Source organism: Triticum aestivum, chromosome 4B, assembly GCF_018294505.1.
Source record: "Triticum aestivum cultivar Chinese Spring chromosome 4B, IWGSC CS RefSeq v2.1, whole genome shotgun sequence".
Taxonomy (NCBI): Eukaryota; Viridiplantae; Streptophyta; class Magnoliopsida; order Poales; family Poaceae; genus Triticum; species Triticum aestivum.
In genome coordinates, this window is record NC_057804.1 from 417,594,505 (window position 1) to 417,615,216 (window position 20,712).

The following is a 20,712-nucleotide window of genomic DNA, read 5'->3' on the forward strand; positions in this document are numbered from 1 at the left end:
ACAGGCGTAAGCTGCCCAAAAATAAGCGCTCCCGAGATAGTGGTGGCAGGCCACGGTTCAAGGCTATCAACAAAACAGGTAGCCAGCAAAAAAAAGACCGTCCCTGTTTTGCTCTCTTTCATCCCTCTCTTTGCCGGCTGCCATCCACATTGGGATCTCGAATTCACCTTGGATTTTGTAGCGTAGGGCAAGGCCGCGCCTTTTCTCAGGCTGCCCTGCTGCGTCAAGTGTCTTCTGTCGCAGGTGAATCGGTCTAAATGTCTCCGTATTTTTTGCTGGATTTCGGCTACCTGCAGATAAGGCGGCATGGCATCTTGGGATTTAGCTGATCTCCTCTCTGTTGTCTGCTCTGCTGGCTGGCTTAACATGAAGTTTTCAACACAGGAGGGATCTAATAGCTGGGATTCTTGGTGGCACCGATCACGAAAGGATTCAAAGCAATATACTGAAATAAAGTTTCAGCACACGGAACCTAAGCGTGCAGCTGATGGCAATCACTGATGATCCGAAGAAAGAGGCATCAACTTGGTCCATTTTTAATTGGAATAACAAAGCAGGTAAGGTTGAGGGGGTTTCCTGCATCCAGTTCCAAGGGTAGAAACAACCACCCCCTTTTTTTCTGACAAGAATGCTAACTACTATCTGCTACCAGAGCCGGAGGTCGAGCAACCGAGAATGAGAAGCACCCAAGAGATCCTCACAAAATATAAATTCAACGGGGTATTATATTTCTCCACCTTTGAATTTTACATCTACCCCTATATTGCTTGTCTCTTGCTGATTTAGCTAGTAGCTGTAAATTGCGCTCCAGGATGCTGCCGCGGCAGCGGCGCACGCAAAGGATAAGCTCATGGAGCGGCAGGAGAAACTCGCGGTAAAACGATTTGGTTCCTTCTGTTGTTCAATCGACACCAAGTGAGTACGGTAAATCTTGACGACACTGATATCCTGTTTCTTGGATGCCAGAAAATGGTCGAAGAATCCGCAGAGTTTGAGAGCGAGGCGGAAAACTTTGCCACCCTCGGTCAGCAGATCAGGAAATCCCTGGAGACCAAGAGATGGTGGTGGCCATCGTGACTCACAAACCAATCGTCCGGTCATCGAGCGATGTGATGTAGTAGCTTAAAAAACACTCTTATATTATGAAACGGAGGGAATAATGCCAATGCGTTTAGCATGCCTGGCTGCTGTACTGCTCTGCGCATGCTAAATGAAACGAAACCAAGACGCTACCTTTTAGCAACAAGTGGGAATGATTGTGGACGGATACATGTATCTACTCTACTTAGTTTTAATAATTTCGTGATGGGGATGGCTGACGACCGTGCGATTAACTTCTCACCCGCCAGCGCCATACATCACATGTACTAACTCTTATCTTGGACGGATAAATGGTACGAGGAGGCATATTTTGCTTGCGGACTGAATGGTGCTAAGAGGGGACACGGGTGGCGTATACCAGCCATCGGTTGGAGGCTTCTCCGATTGGACTGTCCATCGATGAGGTTAGGCTGCTACTAGTTCCCTTTTCCACTTGCCACGTCGGACGGAGGGAGTATGACCCTATAAACAGAGACAGGAGCCTGTAGTGTAGCATCAATTAACTATCCTGTGGTTGTACGTAGCATAGATTAGACCCTGTTTGTTTCATAAGTCCTAAGACTTTTTTAAGTTCCAACTTATAAGTCATAAGTCCCTACCTGTTTGTTTATAGGGACTTATAAGTTTCGAATCCCTACCTGTTTGTTTACAGGGACTTATAAGTCCATGTTGCACCGCTGCAACGAGGCTCAGGAGAGGGCTTGTCCGGTGATTGGAGGCACCGCTGCAACGAACCGAGTCAGAACGAACCGAGATCGGGCGGCGACGGGGCGGCGAACCGAGACAGAACGAACCGAGGCGGGGCGGCGACGGGGCGAGAGGCGGGGCGGCGACGGGGCAGAACGAACCAAGGCGGGGCGGCGACGGGGCGAGTGGCGGGGCGGCGGCGGCGATTGGACCGAGAGGCAGGCGGCGTGCGGGGAACGAGCCTGGAGCGACGCGGGGTAGGTCCGGCCCGGAATAAGTCCCAATAAACTCCTCTTTAGAGTCTTATTTGATAAGTTTCAAATCACCACAGTAAGTCCCAATAAGTTCCTTATGTTTGGTTTAGGTGGGACTTATAAGGACATTTTTAAGCCCCTAAATCAATAAGTCCTTGAAAACAAACACCCTTTTAGCTAATGGCGCGTGGGTGATATGGTTGAGCGGTGGCACGAGGACCTCGTGTCCTCCTGCCGGCCACACCCGCAGCCGCGGTTCCCAGCAATTTCTTTATTAGCCCGTGCGTTTAGTGGGAAGACTTTTCACGTCCCTATCTGACAAAGTAGTTAGCCAACGCAAAGCAGCCCGCGCGCCGGCCATGGACCAACACCAACACGGTGCGTGCTGACGCTACCCTACCTTCTTCTCCGTCCAGGGAAAAAAGAGAGGAGCAAACATCAGCAACCGCTCTAGGACATCTTTTAATCAGTTGACTGCTCATGTGTGTGGCGATAGTCAGTAGTACTACTAGCTCGGGCGCCACCTACTAGTTGTGATTTTGTGAACCCAAGCGTGACACACAGGCACAGCCACATCAATCTCCCATGCAAATTTCCGAGCCGTCCCACGCCACCGGCCCCGTGGGAACCGGAGTACGGGTGAACGCGGACGCGCTATCCGATATGCAGCGCCGTCGCTTCAGCATCCAACAAATACTGTATAAATCAATACAAATATATACTCCCAAAAATATTTGTCATTAAAATAGATAAAAATGGATGTATCTAGAACTAAAATATGTCTAGATACATCCTCTTTTGTTCATTTTGATGATAAGTATTTCCGGACGGAGGGAGTACTATGAATGGTTGTTCGGAGCAGCGGATGTCGACGTGCCGCACTCCGTCGCCGCCGCCCTAACCGTGCATCTCCTTCCCGGCATTACGCACACACCATGGTGCACTACTTCTTTTGGAGACGAATCCGACTTCAGTCTTTAATTTCAAAAATTGAATCATACTAAGTATATTGTGAAACGCAAAGATATCTGATATATAAGATTTCCTTCGGATATATTTAAACTTGTCGCATTTAGCTAAACCTTTGCATCTCAACTTTTCTCCGAACCAATGGCGGACCAAGATTTTGACCATAGGGGGTGCACATTTTCTCATTCACAACAATAATGCCAGGTATAACCATAAAAAAAGTCAGTTTATCACTCTATCCTTATAATACATATATGATTAAACTAAGAGTACTAGATAAAAAAAGATTTGCATTTTTTGAGGGAATGCCAGAGCACCACGGAACTCCCACTGGATCTGACACTGCTCCGAACCCTTCATGAAGAAGACCAAACCTACATGAACTAGATTAGCTTCATAAGTGTTGCATTAGTATAGCTACGGTCAAAGCCCTCCTCCTTAGTTTCGAGCTTATATGTCAGGGCTGAAAATTAACTTCCACAAATGTGAAGTTCTTTCCATGGGGGTGGACCCGAAGAGGGACGTCGCATTGCGGACATGCTTAACTGTAAAGTTGGGAAATTCCCTTTTACTTACTTAGGTCTACCCTTAGCTACCAAACGGATAATGATAGATGACCGGGAACCACTTTGTGCCAAGGTAGGGGGCGGCTTTGCCCTTGGCGTGGCAAGTTCCCGTCCTCCGCAGCGCAGCGTGTGCTTACAAACTCGAGCCTCTCCTCCCTTCCCATGTTTGCGATGGGCCTCTTCCTCCTAGCTGAAGGGGTCCATGCCAAAATGGACACACCACGATCTCATTTCTTTTGGGAAGGAACGGGTCCGAGACATAAATATCACATGGTTAAATGGGCGGTAGTTTGTCGGCCTAAGGCCTTGGGATCACCAACACCAGACTGCTCAATATCGCCCTTATGTGCAAATGGATCTGGAAACTGTCCCAAGGGGCGATGGGCTTGTGGGCGGACTGTTGGGGAACGTTGCATGGAAAACAAAAATTTACGCACACGCAAGATCTATCCATGGAGATGCATAGCTACGAGAGGGGGAGAGCATCTACATACCCTTGTAGATTGCTAAGAGAAAGCGTTTATCAACGTGGTTGATGTAGCCGTACACCTTCACGATCCGTCCCGATCAAGTGCCGAACGTACGACACCTCCGCATTCAGCAAACGTTCATCTCGATGACGTCCTCGCCTTCTCGATCCAGCAAAAGAGGTGAAGTAGTAGATGAGTTCCAGTAGCACGACGGCGTGGTGACGGAGGTGGTGAAACTATCCGCACGGCTTCACCAAGCACAATGGGCGTGGATGGAGGAGGAACTAGAACTAGAGGGAGACGGGGCGCCACACACGGCTTGGGGATCGTGGTGTGTGTTGCCCCTCTCCCTCCTCTCATATATATAGGTGGGGGAGGAGGGGAGGCAGCTTAGGGCGCCCCAAGGGGGTCAGCAGCCATCCCTAGGGCGCCTACCCTAGGCACCCCCTTTCCTTCCTAGGGGGGTGGAGGAGAAGGCAGGAGGGGGCCGGCGGCTCCCTTGCCTTAGGCGCCCCCCTTTCCTTCCCAAGTGGGCCGGCGGCCAGGGAGAGGGCGCGCCAGCCCCTTGTGGGTTGGTTTGTTCCTCCCCTTGGCCCATTAGGCCCGTAAACTCCCTGTAGGTCTCCTGGAACCCCTTCCGGTGACCCGATGACTACCCGGTGCATTCTAAAACCTTTCCGGAGGCCAAATAGTATTGTCCTATATATCGATATTTACCTCCGGACCATTCCGGAGCTCCTCGTCATATCCGTGATCTCATCCGGGACTCCGAACAACATTCAGTCACCAACTCACATAACTCATATAATACTATATCATCAACGAACGTTAAGCGTACGGACCCTACGGGTTCGAGAATGATGTAGACATGTCTGAGACGCTTCTCCGGTCAATAACTAATAGCGGGACCTGGATGCCCATATTGGTTCCTACATATTCTACGAAGATCTTTATCGGTCAAACCTTTATGACAACATACGTAGTTTCCTTTGTCTGTCGGCATGTTACTTGCCTGAAATTTGATCGTTGGTATCTCCATACCTAGTTCAATCTCGTTGCCGGCAAGTCTCTTTACTCATTCCTTAATACATCATCTCGTAACTAACTCCTTAGTCACTTTGCTTGCAAGCTTCATGTGATGCTATATTACCGAGAGGGCACACAGATACATCTCCGATACATGGAGTGACAAATCCCAATCTCAATCCATGCCAACTCAATAGACACCTTCGGAGATACCTGTAGAGTATCTTTATGATCACCCAATTACATTGTGATGTTTGATAGCACACAAGGCATTCCTCCAATATCCGGGAGTTGCATGATCTCATGGTCGAACGAATGCGTATTTGAAATTAAGAAAGCAGTAGCAATAAACTGAGCGATCATATGCTAAGCTAACGGATGGGTCTTCGTCCATCACATCATTCTCCTAATGATGTGATCCCATTATCAAGTGACAACACATGTCTATGGTTAGGAAACCTTAACCATCTTTTGATCAATGAGCTAGTCTAGTAGAGGCTCACTAGGGACACGATATTTGTTTATGTATCCACACATGCATTTAAGTTTCCGGTCAATACAATTCTAGCATGAATAATAAACCTTTATCATGATTAAGGAAATATAATAATAACCAGTTTATTGTTGCCTCTAGGGCATATTTTCAATAGTTTCCCACTTGCACTAGAGTCAATAATCTAGATTACATAGTAATGAATCTAACACCCATGGAGTCTTGGTGCTGATCATGTTTTGCCCGCAGAAGAGCTTAAGTCAACGGACCTGCCACATTCAGATCCGTATGTATTTTGCAAATTTCTTTGTCTCCATCCTCGACCTTTTCACGAATGGAGTTGAAGCGTCTCTTGATGTGTTTGGTTCTCTTGTGAAACCTGGATTCCTTCGCTAAGGCAATTGCTCCAGTGTTGTCACAAAAGATTATCATTGGACCCGATGCATTGGGTATTACACCCAGATTGGATATGAACTCCATCATGCGCTACTTTCGACGCAGCTATGTACTCTGCTTCACACGTAGATCCCGCCATGACGCTCTGCTTGGAGCTGCAGCAACTGACAGCTCCACCATTCACTATAAATATGTATGCGATTTGTTACTTAGATTCATCCGGATCTGTGTCGAAGCTAGCATCGACATAACCCTTTACGACAAGCCCTTCGTCACCTCTATAAATGAGAAACATATCCTTGGTCCTTTTCAGATACTTTAGGATATTCTTGACCATTGTCCAGTGATCCACTCCTGGATTACTTTGGTACCTCCCTGCCAAACTTATGGCAAGGCACACATCAAGTCTGGTACACAACATGGCATACATAATAGAACCTATGGGTGAGGCATAGGGAATGACTTTCATTCTCTCTCTATCTTCTGCCGTGGTCGGACTTTGAGTCTGACTCAATTTCACACCTTGCAACACAAGCAAGAACCCTTTCTTTGACTGGTCCATTTTGAACTTCTTTAGAACTTTGTCAAGATATGTGCTTTGTGAAAGTCCTATTAAGCGCCTCGATCTATCCCTATAGATCTTGATGCCCAATATATAAGCAGCTTCACTGAAGTCTTTCATTGAAAAATTCTTATTGAAGTATCCTTTTATGCTATCTAGAAATTCTATATCATTTCCAATCAGTAATATGTCATCCACATATAACACCAGAAATGCTACAGAGCTCCCACTCACTTTCTTGTAAATACATGTGCTACTTCTTGAGCTTGCGTTGGTTTTTCCCTTGAAGAGGAAAGGGTGATGCAGCAAAGTAGAGATAAATATTTCCCTCAGTTTGAGAACCAAGGTATCAATCCAGTAGGAGGTATGAACAAGTCTCCAATCTATGCACCTGCACAAATAATCAAACACTTGCACCCAACGCAATAAAGGGGTTGTCAATCCCTTCACGGTCACTTGCAAGGATGAGATCTGATAGAGATAGATATAAAAGATTACAAAAACGTAAAACAAAATAAAAGTAAATAAAATGCAGCGAGGTATTTTTGGATTTTTTGTTTTATAGATCTGAAAATATAAGATGGTAAATAGACCCGGCGGCCATAGGTTTCACTAGAGGCTTCTCTCTTGAAAGAAAACATACGGTGGGTAAACAAATTACTGTCGAGCAATTGATAGGCAAAGTTATGATGATATCCAAGGCAATGATTATGAATATAGGCATCACATCCGTGTCAAGTAGACCGAAACAATTCTGCATCTACTACTATTACTCCACACATCAACAACTATCCAGCATGCATCTAGAGTATTAAGTTCATAAGAACGGAGTAACGCTTTAAGTATGATGACATGATGTAGATGGATAAACTCAAGCATAGATACAAACCCCATACTTTTACCCTTGATGGCAACAATACAATACGTGCCTCGCTACCCCTACTTTGTCACTGGGTGAGGACACCGCAAGATTGAACCCAAAACTAAGCACCTCTTCCATTGCAAGAATAATCAAACTAGTTGGCCAAACTAAACCAATAATTCGAAGAGAAATACAAAGATATCAAATCATGCATATAATAATTCAAAGAAGATTCAAATAATATCCATAGATAATCTTATCATCAATCCACAATTCATCGGATCTCGACAAACACATCGCAAAAGAATATTACATCAGATAGAACTTCAAGAATATCGAGGAGAACATGATATTGAAGATCATAGAGAGAGAGTTGATGTAGATGTAGGTCTGTGGTAAACTACTCACGCTTCATCGGTAGGGCAATAGAGTTGATGTAGATGCCCTCTGTGATCGAATCCCCCTCCGTCAGGGTGCCGAAAAAGGCCCCAAGATGGGATCTCATGGGAACAGAGGCTTGCGGCGGCAGAAAAGTATTTTCATGGATGGTTATGATGTTAGGGGAATATTTGGAAATTTATAGGCCAAGAATTAGGGTTAGGAGACCTCCGAGGGGCCCACAAGCCTAGGGGGCGCGCCCTAGGGCTTGTGGCCTCCTCGAGGGTCTTCTGACTTCATCTCCAAGTCCTACGGGTGTCTTCTGAACCAAGAAAAATCACCGCGAAAGTTTTATTCCATTTGGACTCCGTTTGATATTCCTTTTCTGTATAAGTCAAAAACAAGGAAAAGAAGGAAACTGGCACTGGGCTCTAGGTTAATAGGTTAGTACCAAAAATAATATAAATTAGCATATTAATGCATATAAAACATCCAAAACAGATAATATAATAGCATGGAACAATGAATAATAATAGATACATTGGAGACGTATCAACAGGCTTCTCCGTAAGTCTGTATGGTTTGATCACATTATCAAAGTGTATATTCCAACTCCGCGATGCTTGCACTAGTCCATAAATGGATCGCTGGAGCTTGCACACTTTGTTAGCACCTTTAGGATCGACAAAACCTTCTGGTTGCATCATATACAAGAATGCAGTTTTGACGTCCATTTGCCAGATTTCATAATCATAAAATGCGGCAATTGCTAACATGATTCAGACAGACTTAAGCATCGCTACGGGTGAGAAAGTCTCATCGTAGTCAACCCCTTGAACTGTCGAAAACTTGTGACAAGTCGAGCTTTGTAGATGATGATATTACCATCAGCGGTTGTCTTCTTCTTAAAGACCCATTTATTCTCAATGGCTTGCCGATCATCAGGCAAGTCCTCACAAAATTCCACACTTTGTTCTCATACATGGATCCTATCTCAGATTTCATGGCCTCAAGCCATTTGTCGGAATCTGGGCTCATCATAGCTTCTTCATAGTACGTAGGTTCGCCATTGTCTAACAACATGACTTCTAGGACATGATTACCGTACCACTCTAGTGCGGTACATGTTCCGGTCGACCTACGAGGCTCAGTAGTAACTTGACCTGAAGTTTCATGATCATCATCATTAGCTTCCTCTCTAGTTGGTGTAGGCATCACGGGAACTATTTTCTCTGATGTGCTACTTTCCAATTCGAGAGAAGGTACAACTACCTCATCAAGTTCTACTTTCCTCCCACTCACTTCTTTCGAGAGAAACTCCCTCTCTAGAAATGATCCATTCTTATCAACAAAGATATTGCCTTCGGATCTGTGGTAGAAGGTGTACCCAATAGTTTCTTTAGGGTATCCTATGAAGATGCACTTCTCCGATCTGGGTTCGAGCTTATTAGGCTGTAGCCTTTTGACATAAGCGTTGCATCCCCAAACTTTAAGAAACAACAACTTAGGTTTCTTGCCAAACCATACTTCATACAGTGTCGTCTCAATGGGTTTAGAAGGTGCCCTATTTAACATGAATGTGGTTGTCTCTAATGCATAACCCCAAAATGATAAAGGCAAATCGGTAAGAGACATCATAGAATGTACCATATATAATAAAGTATGATTACGACGTTTGGACACACCATTACGCTGTGGTGTTCCAGGTGGCGTGAGTTGTGAAACAATTCCACGTTGTTTTAAATGAAGGCCAAACTCGTAACTCAAATATTCGGCTCTGCGATCAGATTGTAGAAACTTTATTTTCTTGTTACGATGATTCTCCACTTCACTCTGAAATTCTTTGAACTTTTCAAATGTTCTAGACTTGTGTTTCATCAAGTAGATATACCCATACCTACTCAAATCATCTGTGAAGGTCAGAAAATAATGATACCCGCCGCGTGCCTCAACACTCATCGGACCGCATACCTCGGTATGTATTATTTCTAGTAAGTCATTAGCTCGCTCCATTGTTTCGGAGAATGGAGTTTTAGTCATCTTACCCATGAGGCATGGTTCGCAAGTATCAAATGATTCATAATCAAGTGATTCCGAAAGTCCATCTGCATGGAGTTTCTTCATGTGCTTTACACCAATATGACCTAAACGGCAATGACACAAGTATGTTGCACTATCATTATCAACTTTGCATCTTTTGGCATCAATATTATTAATATGTGTATCACTATGATCGAGATTCAACAAGAATAGACCATTCATCAAAGGTGCATGACCATAGAAGATATTACTCGTATAAATAGAACAATTATTATTCTCTGACTTAAATGAATAACCATCTCGCATTAAATAAGATCCAGATATAATGTTCATGCTCAGCGCTGGCAACAAATAACAATTATTGAGGTCTAAAACTAACCCCGAAGGTAGATGTAGAGGGAGTGTGCTGATGGCGATCACATCTACCTTAGAACCATTTCCGACATGCATCGTCACCTCGTCCTTAGCCAATCTTCATTTATTCCGCAGCTCCTGTTTTGAGTTACAAATATGAGCAACTGAACCAGTATCAAATACCCACGCGCTACTATGAACATTAGTAAGATACACATCAATAACATGTATATCAAATATACCTTTGTTCACTTTGCCATCCTTCTTATCTGCCAAGTATTTGGGGCAGTTTCGCTTCCAGTGACCATTTCCTTTGCAGTAGAAGCACTCAGTTTCAGGCTTGGGTCCAGCCTTGGGTTTCTTCACGGCAGTGGCAACTTGCTTGCTATTCTTCTAGAAGTTCCCTTTCTTTCCCTTGCCCTTTTTCTTGAAACTAGTGGTCTTGTTAACCATCAACACTTGATGCTCCTTCTTGATTTCTACCTCCACCAATTTCAGCATCGTGAAGAGCTCGGGAATTGTTTTCGTCATCCCTTGCATATTATAGTTGATCACGAAGCCTTTGTAGCTTGTGGCAGTGACTGAAGAACTCTGTCAATAACACTCTCAACTAGAAGATCAATTCCCAGCTGAGTCAAGTGGTTATGATACCCAGACATTTTGAGTATATGTTCACTGACAGAACTGTTCTCCTCCATCTTACATCTATAGAACTTGTTGGAGACTTCATATCTCTCAACCCAGGCATTTGCTTCAAATATTAGCTTCAGCTCTTGGGACATCTCATATGCTCTGTGGCGTTCAAAACGTCTTTGAAGGCCCGGTTCTAAGCCGTAAAGCATGTCACACTGAACTATTGAGTAGTCATCAGATCGAGCCTGCCAGACGTTCATAACATCCGCAGTAGCTCCTGCAACAGGTCTGTCACCTGGTGGTGCATCAAGGACATAATTGTTCTATGCAACAATGAGGATAATCCTCAAGTTACAAACCCAGTCCGTGTAGTTGCTACCATCATCTTTCAACTTAGCTTTCTCTAGGAACGCATTAAAATTCAAGGGAATGGTAGCACGGGCCATTGATCTACAACATAGATATGCAAAAACTATTAAGACTAAGTTCATGATAAATTTTAGTTCAATTAATAAAATTACTAATGAACTTCTACTTAAATCAACATACCTCAAGTTCTCTAAGTGATACATGATCCAAATCAACTAACCTGTGTCCGATCATCACATGAGATTGGGCAGTCTTCAATGGTGAACATCTCAATGTTGATCATATCTATTATATGACTCATGTTCAGCCTTTCGGTCTCTAGTGTTCCGATACCATGTCTGTACATGCTAGGCTCGTTAAGTTTAACCCAAGTATTCTGCATGTGCAAAACTGGCTTACATGCGTTGTATGTGAACGTAGAGTCTATCACACCCGATCATCACTAGGTGCTTTGAAACGACGAACTTTGGCAATGGTGCATACTAAGGGAGAACACTTTTATCTTGAAATTAAGTGAAGGGATCATCTTATAATGCTACTGTCGTTCTAGGCAAAATAAGATGCATAAAGAATAAACATCACATGCAATCAAAATATGTGACATGATATGGCCATCATCATCTTGTGCTTTTGATCTCCATCTCCAAAGCATCGGCATGATCTCCATCGTCACTGGCACGACACTTGATCTCCATCATAGCGTCGGGGTTGTCTCGCCAACTATTGCTTCTACAACTATTGCTAATGCATAGCGATAAAGTAAAGCAATTACATGGCGCTTAGTGATTGACACGCAAGTCATACAATAATTAAAGACAACCCTAAGGCTCTTGCCGGTTGTCGTACTCATTGACATGCAATAATTACAAAACATGATCATCTCATACATCAACATATATCACATCATATCTTGACCATATCACATCAGAACATGCCCTGCAAAAACAAGTTAGACGTCCTCTACTTTGTTGTTGCAATTTTTACATGGCTGCTACGGGCAACTAGCAAGAATCGTTCTTACCTATGCAAAACCACAATGGTGATTATCAAGTTTTCTAAAGTAGGAGAAATAGACACCCGCTACTACTTCTTGAGCTTGCGTTGATTTTTCCCTTGAAGAGGAAAGGGTGATGCAGCAAAGTAGAGATAAGTATTTCCCTCAGTTAAGAACCTAGGTATCAATCCAGTAGGAGGCACAAGCAAGTCTCCCATATATGCACCTGCACAAACTAACAAACACTTGCACACAACGCGAAAAAAGGGTTGTCAATCCCTTCATGGTCATGAACAAGAGTCAGATCTAATAGAGATAGGTATTAAAGATAAATAAAAGATCAAACTAAAGTAAATATAAATAAAGTGCAACAAGGTATTTTTGTTTTTTTGGTTTATAGATCTGAAAATATATAGTGGAAAAAAGACCCATGGGCCATAGATTTCACTAAAAGCTTCTCTCTTGAAAGAAAACATACGGTGGGTAAACAAATTACTGTTGAATAATTGATAGAAATGCACATAGTTATGATGATATCTAAGGCAATGATCATGAATATAGGCATCACGTCCGTGACAAGTAGACCGAAACGATTCTGCATCTACTACTATTACTCCACACATCGACCGCTATCCAGCATGCATATAGAGTATTAAGTTCATAAGAACGGAGTAACGCCTTAAGTAAGATGACATGATGTAGAGGGATAAACTCAAGCAATATGATATAAACCCGATATTTTTATCCTTGACGGCAGCAAATATTCAATAGGAGTGTAGTGACCAGACCTCAAACAGTCTAGTCACTGTGCATCAGTGTCATCCCTGGATCGATAATGCTGACACGCACAATACTTGAGGATTTATAACAGAGTTTCAATCACACACTTATTACATCGAATGTCTCAAAAGAGAACTTATTACAATAATATGGCTTAAGGCCATCTAAATACGATAACAGCGGAAGGCTTGGAAGATAAAGTGAGTCCATCAACTCCAACGGCATAGCTGAGTGAACGACAACGACCTATGGCACCTTACTCGTCGTTTGAAAAGTCTGCAACATGATATGTTGCAGCCCGAAACGGGTCAGCACACGGAATATGCTGACAATGTAACACATAGAGTAATGAACAGAATAAATGCTATCACTACATGCATATATGGTTGGTGGAAAGCTCTATGGGTACAGTTTTGCATAAAGCCAATTTTTCCCTACATCAAAGGAATAAATTTTATTTAACTATCATGGTGGTTGTTAAACATTGAGAAGGTTCCTCTAACTCAATCCCAATTAAACAATATCATTAAACCCAATCAAATTAATTTAGAGTGATGAGATCAACATGATAATCGAAGAACCAGATACTCAAGATGTCCATAACCGGGGACACGACTAACCATGATTAGTTTGTACACTCTGCAGAGGTTTGCGCACTTTTCCCCACAAGATTCGATCTCCTCCGTTGGATTTCTCGCACTATACGATGTTTGAGAAACGGATGACCGAGACACAGTCTTTTAGAAGCATTAACTCTTTACTCTGGGTAGATACTACCACCTACATCCCCTACATCTGCTAGTCTACCACTGAAGAGGTCACACAACATACTCAACTATGCCAGAGCCCATAATGGCTTGTGGCTGCACACGGAAGTTTCTAGCATGAATAATCTTATGTTCCCTTTGAGCCTGGGTGGCAAACCGTAGGATGATCACACAGGTACTCCGGGATATCCTAGGACAACACTGGATTCTCCAGGTGCCCTGACAACCACTGGGTACTCCAGGGTGCCTTAATCAATCCACCCAGATGTGTATTTAAGTAGCCACCTTAAGTTAACCATTAATTAGCAATACTCACATCTGTTGGGGATATAACTATTTGTGTAAGCCGCCCAGGAGGGGCCAGGTTACGCAAAGAGGACTCACTAGAAAGAAGCCCAAGACCGAAGCATGAAGATGGTGGTTCATAGAGGGCTTAAGGCCCACAGGCGACTTAAGGCCCGTTGTAGTAAACCGCCACAGTAATATGACTTGTATCATAAGGTAGACTTAACTAGTCACCGAGCCGGACACTGTTTATAAGCCGTCCGGGACTCTGTAAGACGCAGGGCGTCAACCCATGTATATAAGGGGACGACCTGCTAGCGGCTTAGGGCAAGAAACAACTCATTGAGAGCCAGGCATAGCGTATCTCGCTCCCTGGTCATCGAAAAATCAATACCAACCCAACTAGACGTAGGCCTTACCTTCACCGTAAGGGGCTGAACTAGTATAAAACTTCTCGTGTCCCTTGTCCCAATTAACCCCTTCAAGCTTCCTAGTTGTGATGGCTCCACAACTAAGTCCTTTCACGAGGACATCTGACGTGACAATTCCACGACAGTTGGCGCCCATCGTGGGGCCAGCGCACGGTGGATTTCAGTTCTTGAAGGGCAACTTCGAAGGGCTCAAGGGATACGCAGTGGGCCGGATGACCAAGAGTCGTCGCGGCAAGATCTACATCGACAACGAAGGCTGGGGCCCTGACGCCGGCTCAATTGAGTATGGGTACCGGGTCCCCTTCGGAGGGATCCACGTCTTCATTGGCCGGATTGGTGAGCCGGGACCTGAGCCGGACAACTACACCGACCTCGTCGAGACGGCTCAGCATGCAAAACCCGCCCAAGCTCAACCCGGCATGAAGCGTGTCTTTGTGGGCTGCGTCCATGGAGAAGAGCTTTCTGAAGGACCTAAAGATGGTGGTGAGACGGCCGTCCACTCTGACGGTGATTCGTCCGCCGGTTCAACAGATTCGCTGTATCAAGTACAAGATGGCATGGTCGGGGGTTGTTCCGATGGCTTCAGTATTCCGGACCCTTGTGAGTCGCTGAATTGGGCAGGAGTCTTCATGGCCGGGACTCAGCCCGGTTTTAATTCTACAGCTGCTGCAGCAATAACATCCGGGATAGGGACAGCCAGGGCAGGTGGCCCTGTGCGCCCGCCGGCTCAGGTGCTGATAGACCTCATGGACAAGCTTACGGCCCTGTTAACCGGCACGGTTATCCCTGCGAACAAAGATGAGCATGATGCGGAGGTGGCACGGGTGTGTGAGGAGATAGCTCAGGCCAAGGAGGCCTTGGCAGCTGAGGATACTAGACTAGCTACAGAGCGGGTGGCTCTCGACGCCCAGGCACAGCGGTTGCAGTCAGAAGCTTACCAGCTCACGATGAGTTTAAACGCATCCAATGAGGTAATGAGGAGGAGACACCAGAAAACCCAATCCCGTTTACCTCCGAATTATGACCCTCGTGTTCTTTTCGCTACACCCGGAGCAGGCCCAAGCAACCCGCCAGATGCCAATCAGTTTATGACAGCCGGAACAGGAGGACCGGCTCAGCCTCGAGAGATGCCGCCTCCTCATGTGAGCATGGCACCACCGCGTTATGTGCCGATACCGGAGGGTCACTTTTCTAACCCCATGGAGAACTTAATCGTGGCTTCGGCGCGCTTGGCGGCTCTGCCCGTGGACGGTGATGACCCGACAGCGGTGGAGACCCGGAGGGTCAGAGAGCTTCTCCAGACAGCCTTGGCTCAGCAAGAGACCTATTCTTATCGCAGAGACAGGATCCATTCAACTCCTCCGCCTTGGTTAGCACTGGCTCGTCAGAACCGGAGCCCGAGTTACAGCAGGCACACTGAAGCTTTTTCAAGCAATGCCCAACGCCAACATGGTGGCTATAACCTGGTGCAGGACCGAGTACGTCAGGAGAATGAGCGGGTGGCTCAGCTGGCGGCTCAACAGGCGGATCATCAGAATATTCCAGAGTATCCAACGACTTCTGTTGAGACGGGAGTAGCCACCAGAACCGGTGGAGTTCCTTGTTTGGTACCGGCTTTGCGCAACGTGCGCCTGCCCAAGGACTTCAAGGGACCTCGAAAAGTGCCAAATTACACGACCGACTTACAGCCTGGAGCATGGATTGAGAGTTATGAGATGGCCATGGAGCTGTTGGAAGTCAGTGATGCGGCAATGGCTAAATATTTCACCATGATGTTAGATGGAACGACCCGGTCTTGGTTAAAAAGCTTACCACCCAATTCCATTGGTTCGTGGGAGGAGTTAAAAGCCCGTTTCATCCAGAACTTCAAGGACACCTGTAAGCAATCTATGTCGACCGTGGACTTGACGAATTGTAAGCAGGGGGAGGGTGAATCCACCACCCATTGGGTACGCCGGGTGAAGGAGATAATTCATTCATCTGATAAGATGGATGCCGGCTCTGCAGTCCTCATGTTGGAGAAAAATTGTAGCTTTGAGCCGCTGAGGCAGAAACTGGGGTGCCTTAAACGTGACTGCAAGGATATGGGTACACTAATGGCGGCTTTAGTCAAATATGCCGATTCTGATAGTACCAAGGATCCCGCGTCTGACGATGAGAAGACAGGGAAGGGAAAAAGGAATGGCAATGGAAAGGGTCAACAGCACAACTCGGTGAATCAAAGCGGCAATAAGCGTAAGGCAGACGGCAACCCGGAGCTTGTAGCCAACACTAATGCACAGGGTAACAATCAGAGACGTAAGGGTAAGTGGCCTCGATCCGGCGGGTCAGGCCCATCTCTTGAGCAGCTACTCAATGAGCCCTACCCGAAACACGGCACCCGAGAGCACCCCGCTACACACCTGTGGAAAGATTGCGCGATCATGAAGGTGTTTAAAAATTCCAATACCTTTGATGGCAGTCATGGATCTGGCGGCGGTTCAGGGGCTGGCGGCTTTCATGGCCCGGGCGGCGGTTCAAGCTCCGGTTTTTAGGGACATCCGGGTGGAAATAATCAGCAGCAATCTGGTCAGGGAGGACAACAACAGCAGCAGTCGGGTTATCAAAGCCATCCGAAACAGTTGAGTGGTGGGCAGTACCATGTGTTTACCACTAGTTTATGCAAACGTCACCAGAAGGTTCATAAGAGGGCCGTAAATTCTATTGAGCCGACAATTCCTCGTTATTTGAGATGGTCAGAGCAACCCATTATATGGGGCAGAGAGGATCACCCTCCACGAGTCGATAATCCGGGTCAGTTAGCCTTTGTGGTAGCACCCCAGGTTGGTGGATATAAATTCACTAAGGTACTCATGGACGGAGGTAGCAGCATCAATATCCTCTACTATGAGACTTTTCAGTGCATGGGGTTGACTGAGAAGAATCTGAGAACATCCAACACTATTTTCCATGGGGTGGTTCCCGGCAAGTCGGCTTACCCAGTTGGCAAGATTGAATTGGAGGTGGCTTTTGGAGATGAATATGATTCCAGGGCTGAGAAATTGACGTTTGAAGTGGTTAAAATCAGGAGTCCATATCACACTCTGTTTGGGCGACCGGCTTATGCTAAATTCATGGCACGACCGTGTTATGTTTACTTAAAGCTCAAGATGCCGGGTTACAAGGGCACCATCACTGTGCATGGGAGTCGAAAGGTGGCCTTGGAATGTGAAGAAGGCGACGCGGTTTACGCTGAGACTGCCTGTGCCGCGGAGGAGCTCAAATTCTATCAAGACAATGTCGACCCGGCGGATATGACCTCCCTCAAGAAACCAACTACTGAGCATGACCCGGCGTTGAAGTTTAAATCGGCCGCTGAGACAAAGCTTGTTGACTTTACCCCAGGAGATGCCTCTAAGCAGTTCAGTATCAGTGCCAAATTGGATCCTAAATAGGAAAGCGCGCTCATCGAGTTCATCCGTGAGAACCGGGACATCTTTGCATGGAAACCTTCTGACATGCCGGGTGTACCGAGGGAACTCGCTGAGCACACTCTCAATATTGATCCAAAGTATAAGCCGGCCAGGCAGTTTCTCCGACGGTTCAACGAAGAGAGACGGAAGGCTATTGGGGAAGAGGTCGCCCGGCTCTTAGCGGCCGGGTCTATTGTTGAAGTTTTTCACCCGGAGTGGTTGGCTAACCCAGTGTTAGTGCTCAAGAAGAATGGCACTTGGCGGATGTGTATGGATTACACGGACTTAAACAAGGCTTATCCGGCTGACCCCATTGCTCTCCCCCATATTGATCAAATCATTGATGCTACGGCGGGTTGTGAACGTTTGAGCTTCTTGGATGCTTACTCTGGCTATCATCAGATCGAGATGGCAGTTAAGGACCAGGAGAAGACAACTTTCATTACTCCGTTTGGAGCCTTCTGTTATGTATCTATGCCATTTGGACTCAAAAGCGCCCAGGCGACTTATCAGCGGTGTGTGCAGAACTGTTTGCACGATCAAATTGGGCGTAATGTTCATGCTTACGTAGATGACATTGTGGTGAAGTCCAGGGAAAAGGAAACCTTGATATCTGACCTGAAAGAGACCTTTGATAATCTCCGAGTTTACAAGATGATGCTTAACCCGGCCAAGTGTGTGTTTGGTGTACCTGCGGGCAAGCTCTTAGGTTTTCTGGTGTCAAACAGAGGCATTGAAGCTAATCCGGAGAAGATTAAGGCGATTACCTCTCTGGCTAAGCAGGCATGCATCAATGATGTTCAGTGCCTAGCGGGTCGTGTTGCCGCTTTGAGCCGGTTCATAAGCCGGTTAGGTGAGAAGGCCCTTCCATTATATCAGATGATGAAGAAAACTGATGCTTTTGTCTGGAGTGATGCTGCGGATGCTGCCTTTGAAGACTTGAAGAGGCAATTGTCTGAACCACCGGTTCTTGCGGCTCCCATTGACAGAGAGCCATTGCTGTTATATGTGGCTGCTAATTCACGAGCGGTCAGTGTTGCCATCGTGGTGGAGCGTAAGGAAGCTGGCAAGGAGCATCCGGTTCAACAACCGATTTATTATATTAGTGAGGTGCTTATTGAGTCTAAACAAAGATATCCACATTGGCAGAAACTTGTTTATGGTGTGTTCATGGCAAACCGGAAGCTAAAGCAGTACTTCCAAAGTTATCCTATAACGGTGGTAAGTTCAGCCCCTCTGGGAGACATCATTCAGAATAGGGAGGCCACAAGACGAATCGCTAAGTGGGCTATTGAGCTTGGGCCCTATGGTTTGAAGTATATGCCCCGTACTGCTATCAAATCTCAAGCCTTGGTCGACTTTATCAATGATTGGACAGAGTTGCAGGCACCTGAGGAGAAGCCAGATAATATGTATTGGACTATTCACTTTGATGGGTCCAGGAAGTTAGAAGGCGCAGGGGCTGGAGTTGTTTTAACTTCCCCTCGAGGTGACAAATTTCACTATGTGCTCCGGCTCATGTTTCCCTGTACTAACAATGCAGCTGAATACGAGGCTTTGCTCCATGGTCTCCGGATGGCCAAGGAGATGAATTTGAGCCGGGTAAGGTGTTTGGGCGACTCAGATCTCGTGGCTCAACAGGTCTTAGGCAAGTGGGATTCTAAAGACCCCCTTATGGCGGCTTACTGTCGTGAAGTAGATGCTATAGCTGGGCACTTCAAAGGGTATCAAGTGGAGCACATTGATAGAAGGAAGAATGAGGCGGCTGATGCGTTAAGCCGGTTGGGATCTCAGCGTAAGACGGTGCCGCCTAACACCTTTCTTGACGTTTTGCATAATCCATCTGTCAAGGTACCTACAGAGGAAGAGCTAGCAGTGCCAGACCCGGAGGCACAGTTGGTGGCCGCGCTTCATGTCATCCCAGATTAGACATTACCATACTTGTCTTATATGACCCGGGGAGAGCTGCCTGAGGATGAGACCTTGGCGAGACAAATTGTCAGGCAGTCCAAATCCATGACAATTGTTAATGGCGAGTTACATCACCTCAGTGTCACAGGGGCATTCTAGCATTGTGTGTCACCTGCGGAGGGTCAAGAGATACTTCGAGAGATCCATGAAGGAGATTGTGGTCATCATGCCGGCTCAAAATCTCTGGTGGCCAAGGCTTTCTGTCATGGTTTCTACTGGCTCACGGCTCATGCTAATGCGGAGGATCTGGTCAGTAAATGTGACGGTTGTTAGAAGTTCTCACGACGTGCTCATGTGCCGGCTCAAGAATTAAGGATGATCCCAATTACTTGGCCATTCGCAGTCTGGGGGCTTGACATGGTTGGACCCTTCAAAAGGTCTAAGGATAAAAAGACACATCTCCTGGTGGCAGTAGATAAGTTTACAAAGTGGGTTGAGGAGGAGCCAGTCAGTAAGTGTGATGCGACCACAGCGGTTCAGTTCATGAAAAAGGTGATCTTTCGTTTTGGTTTCCCACACAGCATTATAACTGATAATGGTACTAATCTTTCCAAGGGAGCCATGGAAGAGTTCTGTCAACGAGAACATATCCGGCTTGATGTTTCGGCTGTTGCTCATCCTCAATCCAATGGTCAAGCAGAAAGAGCTAATCAAGAGATACTGAAGGGTATTAAGCCCCAGCTCTTTGTCCCCTTTAAACGGACTCCGGGTTGCTGGGTGGAGGAGTTACCCTCTGTATTATGGAGCATCAACACGACGCCTAATATCTACGGGTTACACACCTTTTTTCATGGTCTATGGAGCAGAGGCAGTTCTACCAAGTGACATCCGACATGACTCACCCCGTGTGGCGGCTTATGTTGAGGCGGACA

At 45.9% G+C, this 20,712-nt stretch overlaps 1 protein-coding gene across 2 annotated transcripts; it reads left to right on the top strand.

Moving 5' to 3' along the window:
- The first annotated feature begins 16 nt into the window (after window positions 1-16).
- LOC123092457 (uncharacterized) lies at window positions 17-1,808 on the top strand. 2 transcript variants are annotated; one of them, XM_044514241.1, is made up of 5 exons: window positions 17-243; window positions 385-557; window positions 653-720; window positions 812-874; window positions 967-1,808. In XM_044514241.1, exons 2-5 carry the CDS (start codon window positions 488-490, stop codon window positions 1,075-1,077), a joined length of 312 nt encoding a protein of 103 aa, XP_044370176.1. In that variant the 5' UTR covers window positions 17-243; window positions 385-487; the 3' UTR covers window positions 1,078-1,808. The 2 variants fall into 2 exon arrangements, with proteins under 2 accessions (XP_044370176.1, XP_044370175.1); XM_044514240.1 differs by having other exon boundaries at window positions 17-557.
- The last annotated feature ends 18,904 nt before the right edge of the window (window positions 1,809-20,712 follow it).

Excerpts from the sequence above, each read along its gene's own strand:
- LOC123092457 (XM_044514240.1), top strand. The coding sequence starts at position 488 with ATGGCAATCACTGATGATCCGAAGAAAGAGGCATCAACTTGGTCCATT. Across the intron at positions 558-652 it reads TAATTGGAATAACAAAGCAG|AGCCGGAGGTCGAGCAACCG; the intron begins GTAAGGTTGAGG and ends ATCTGCTACCAG. Across the intron at positions 721-811 it reads CAAAATATAAATTCAACGGG|GATGCTGCCGCGGCAGCGGC; the intron begins GTATTATATTTC and ends ATTGCGCTCCAG.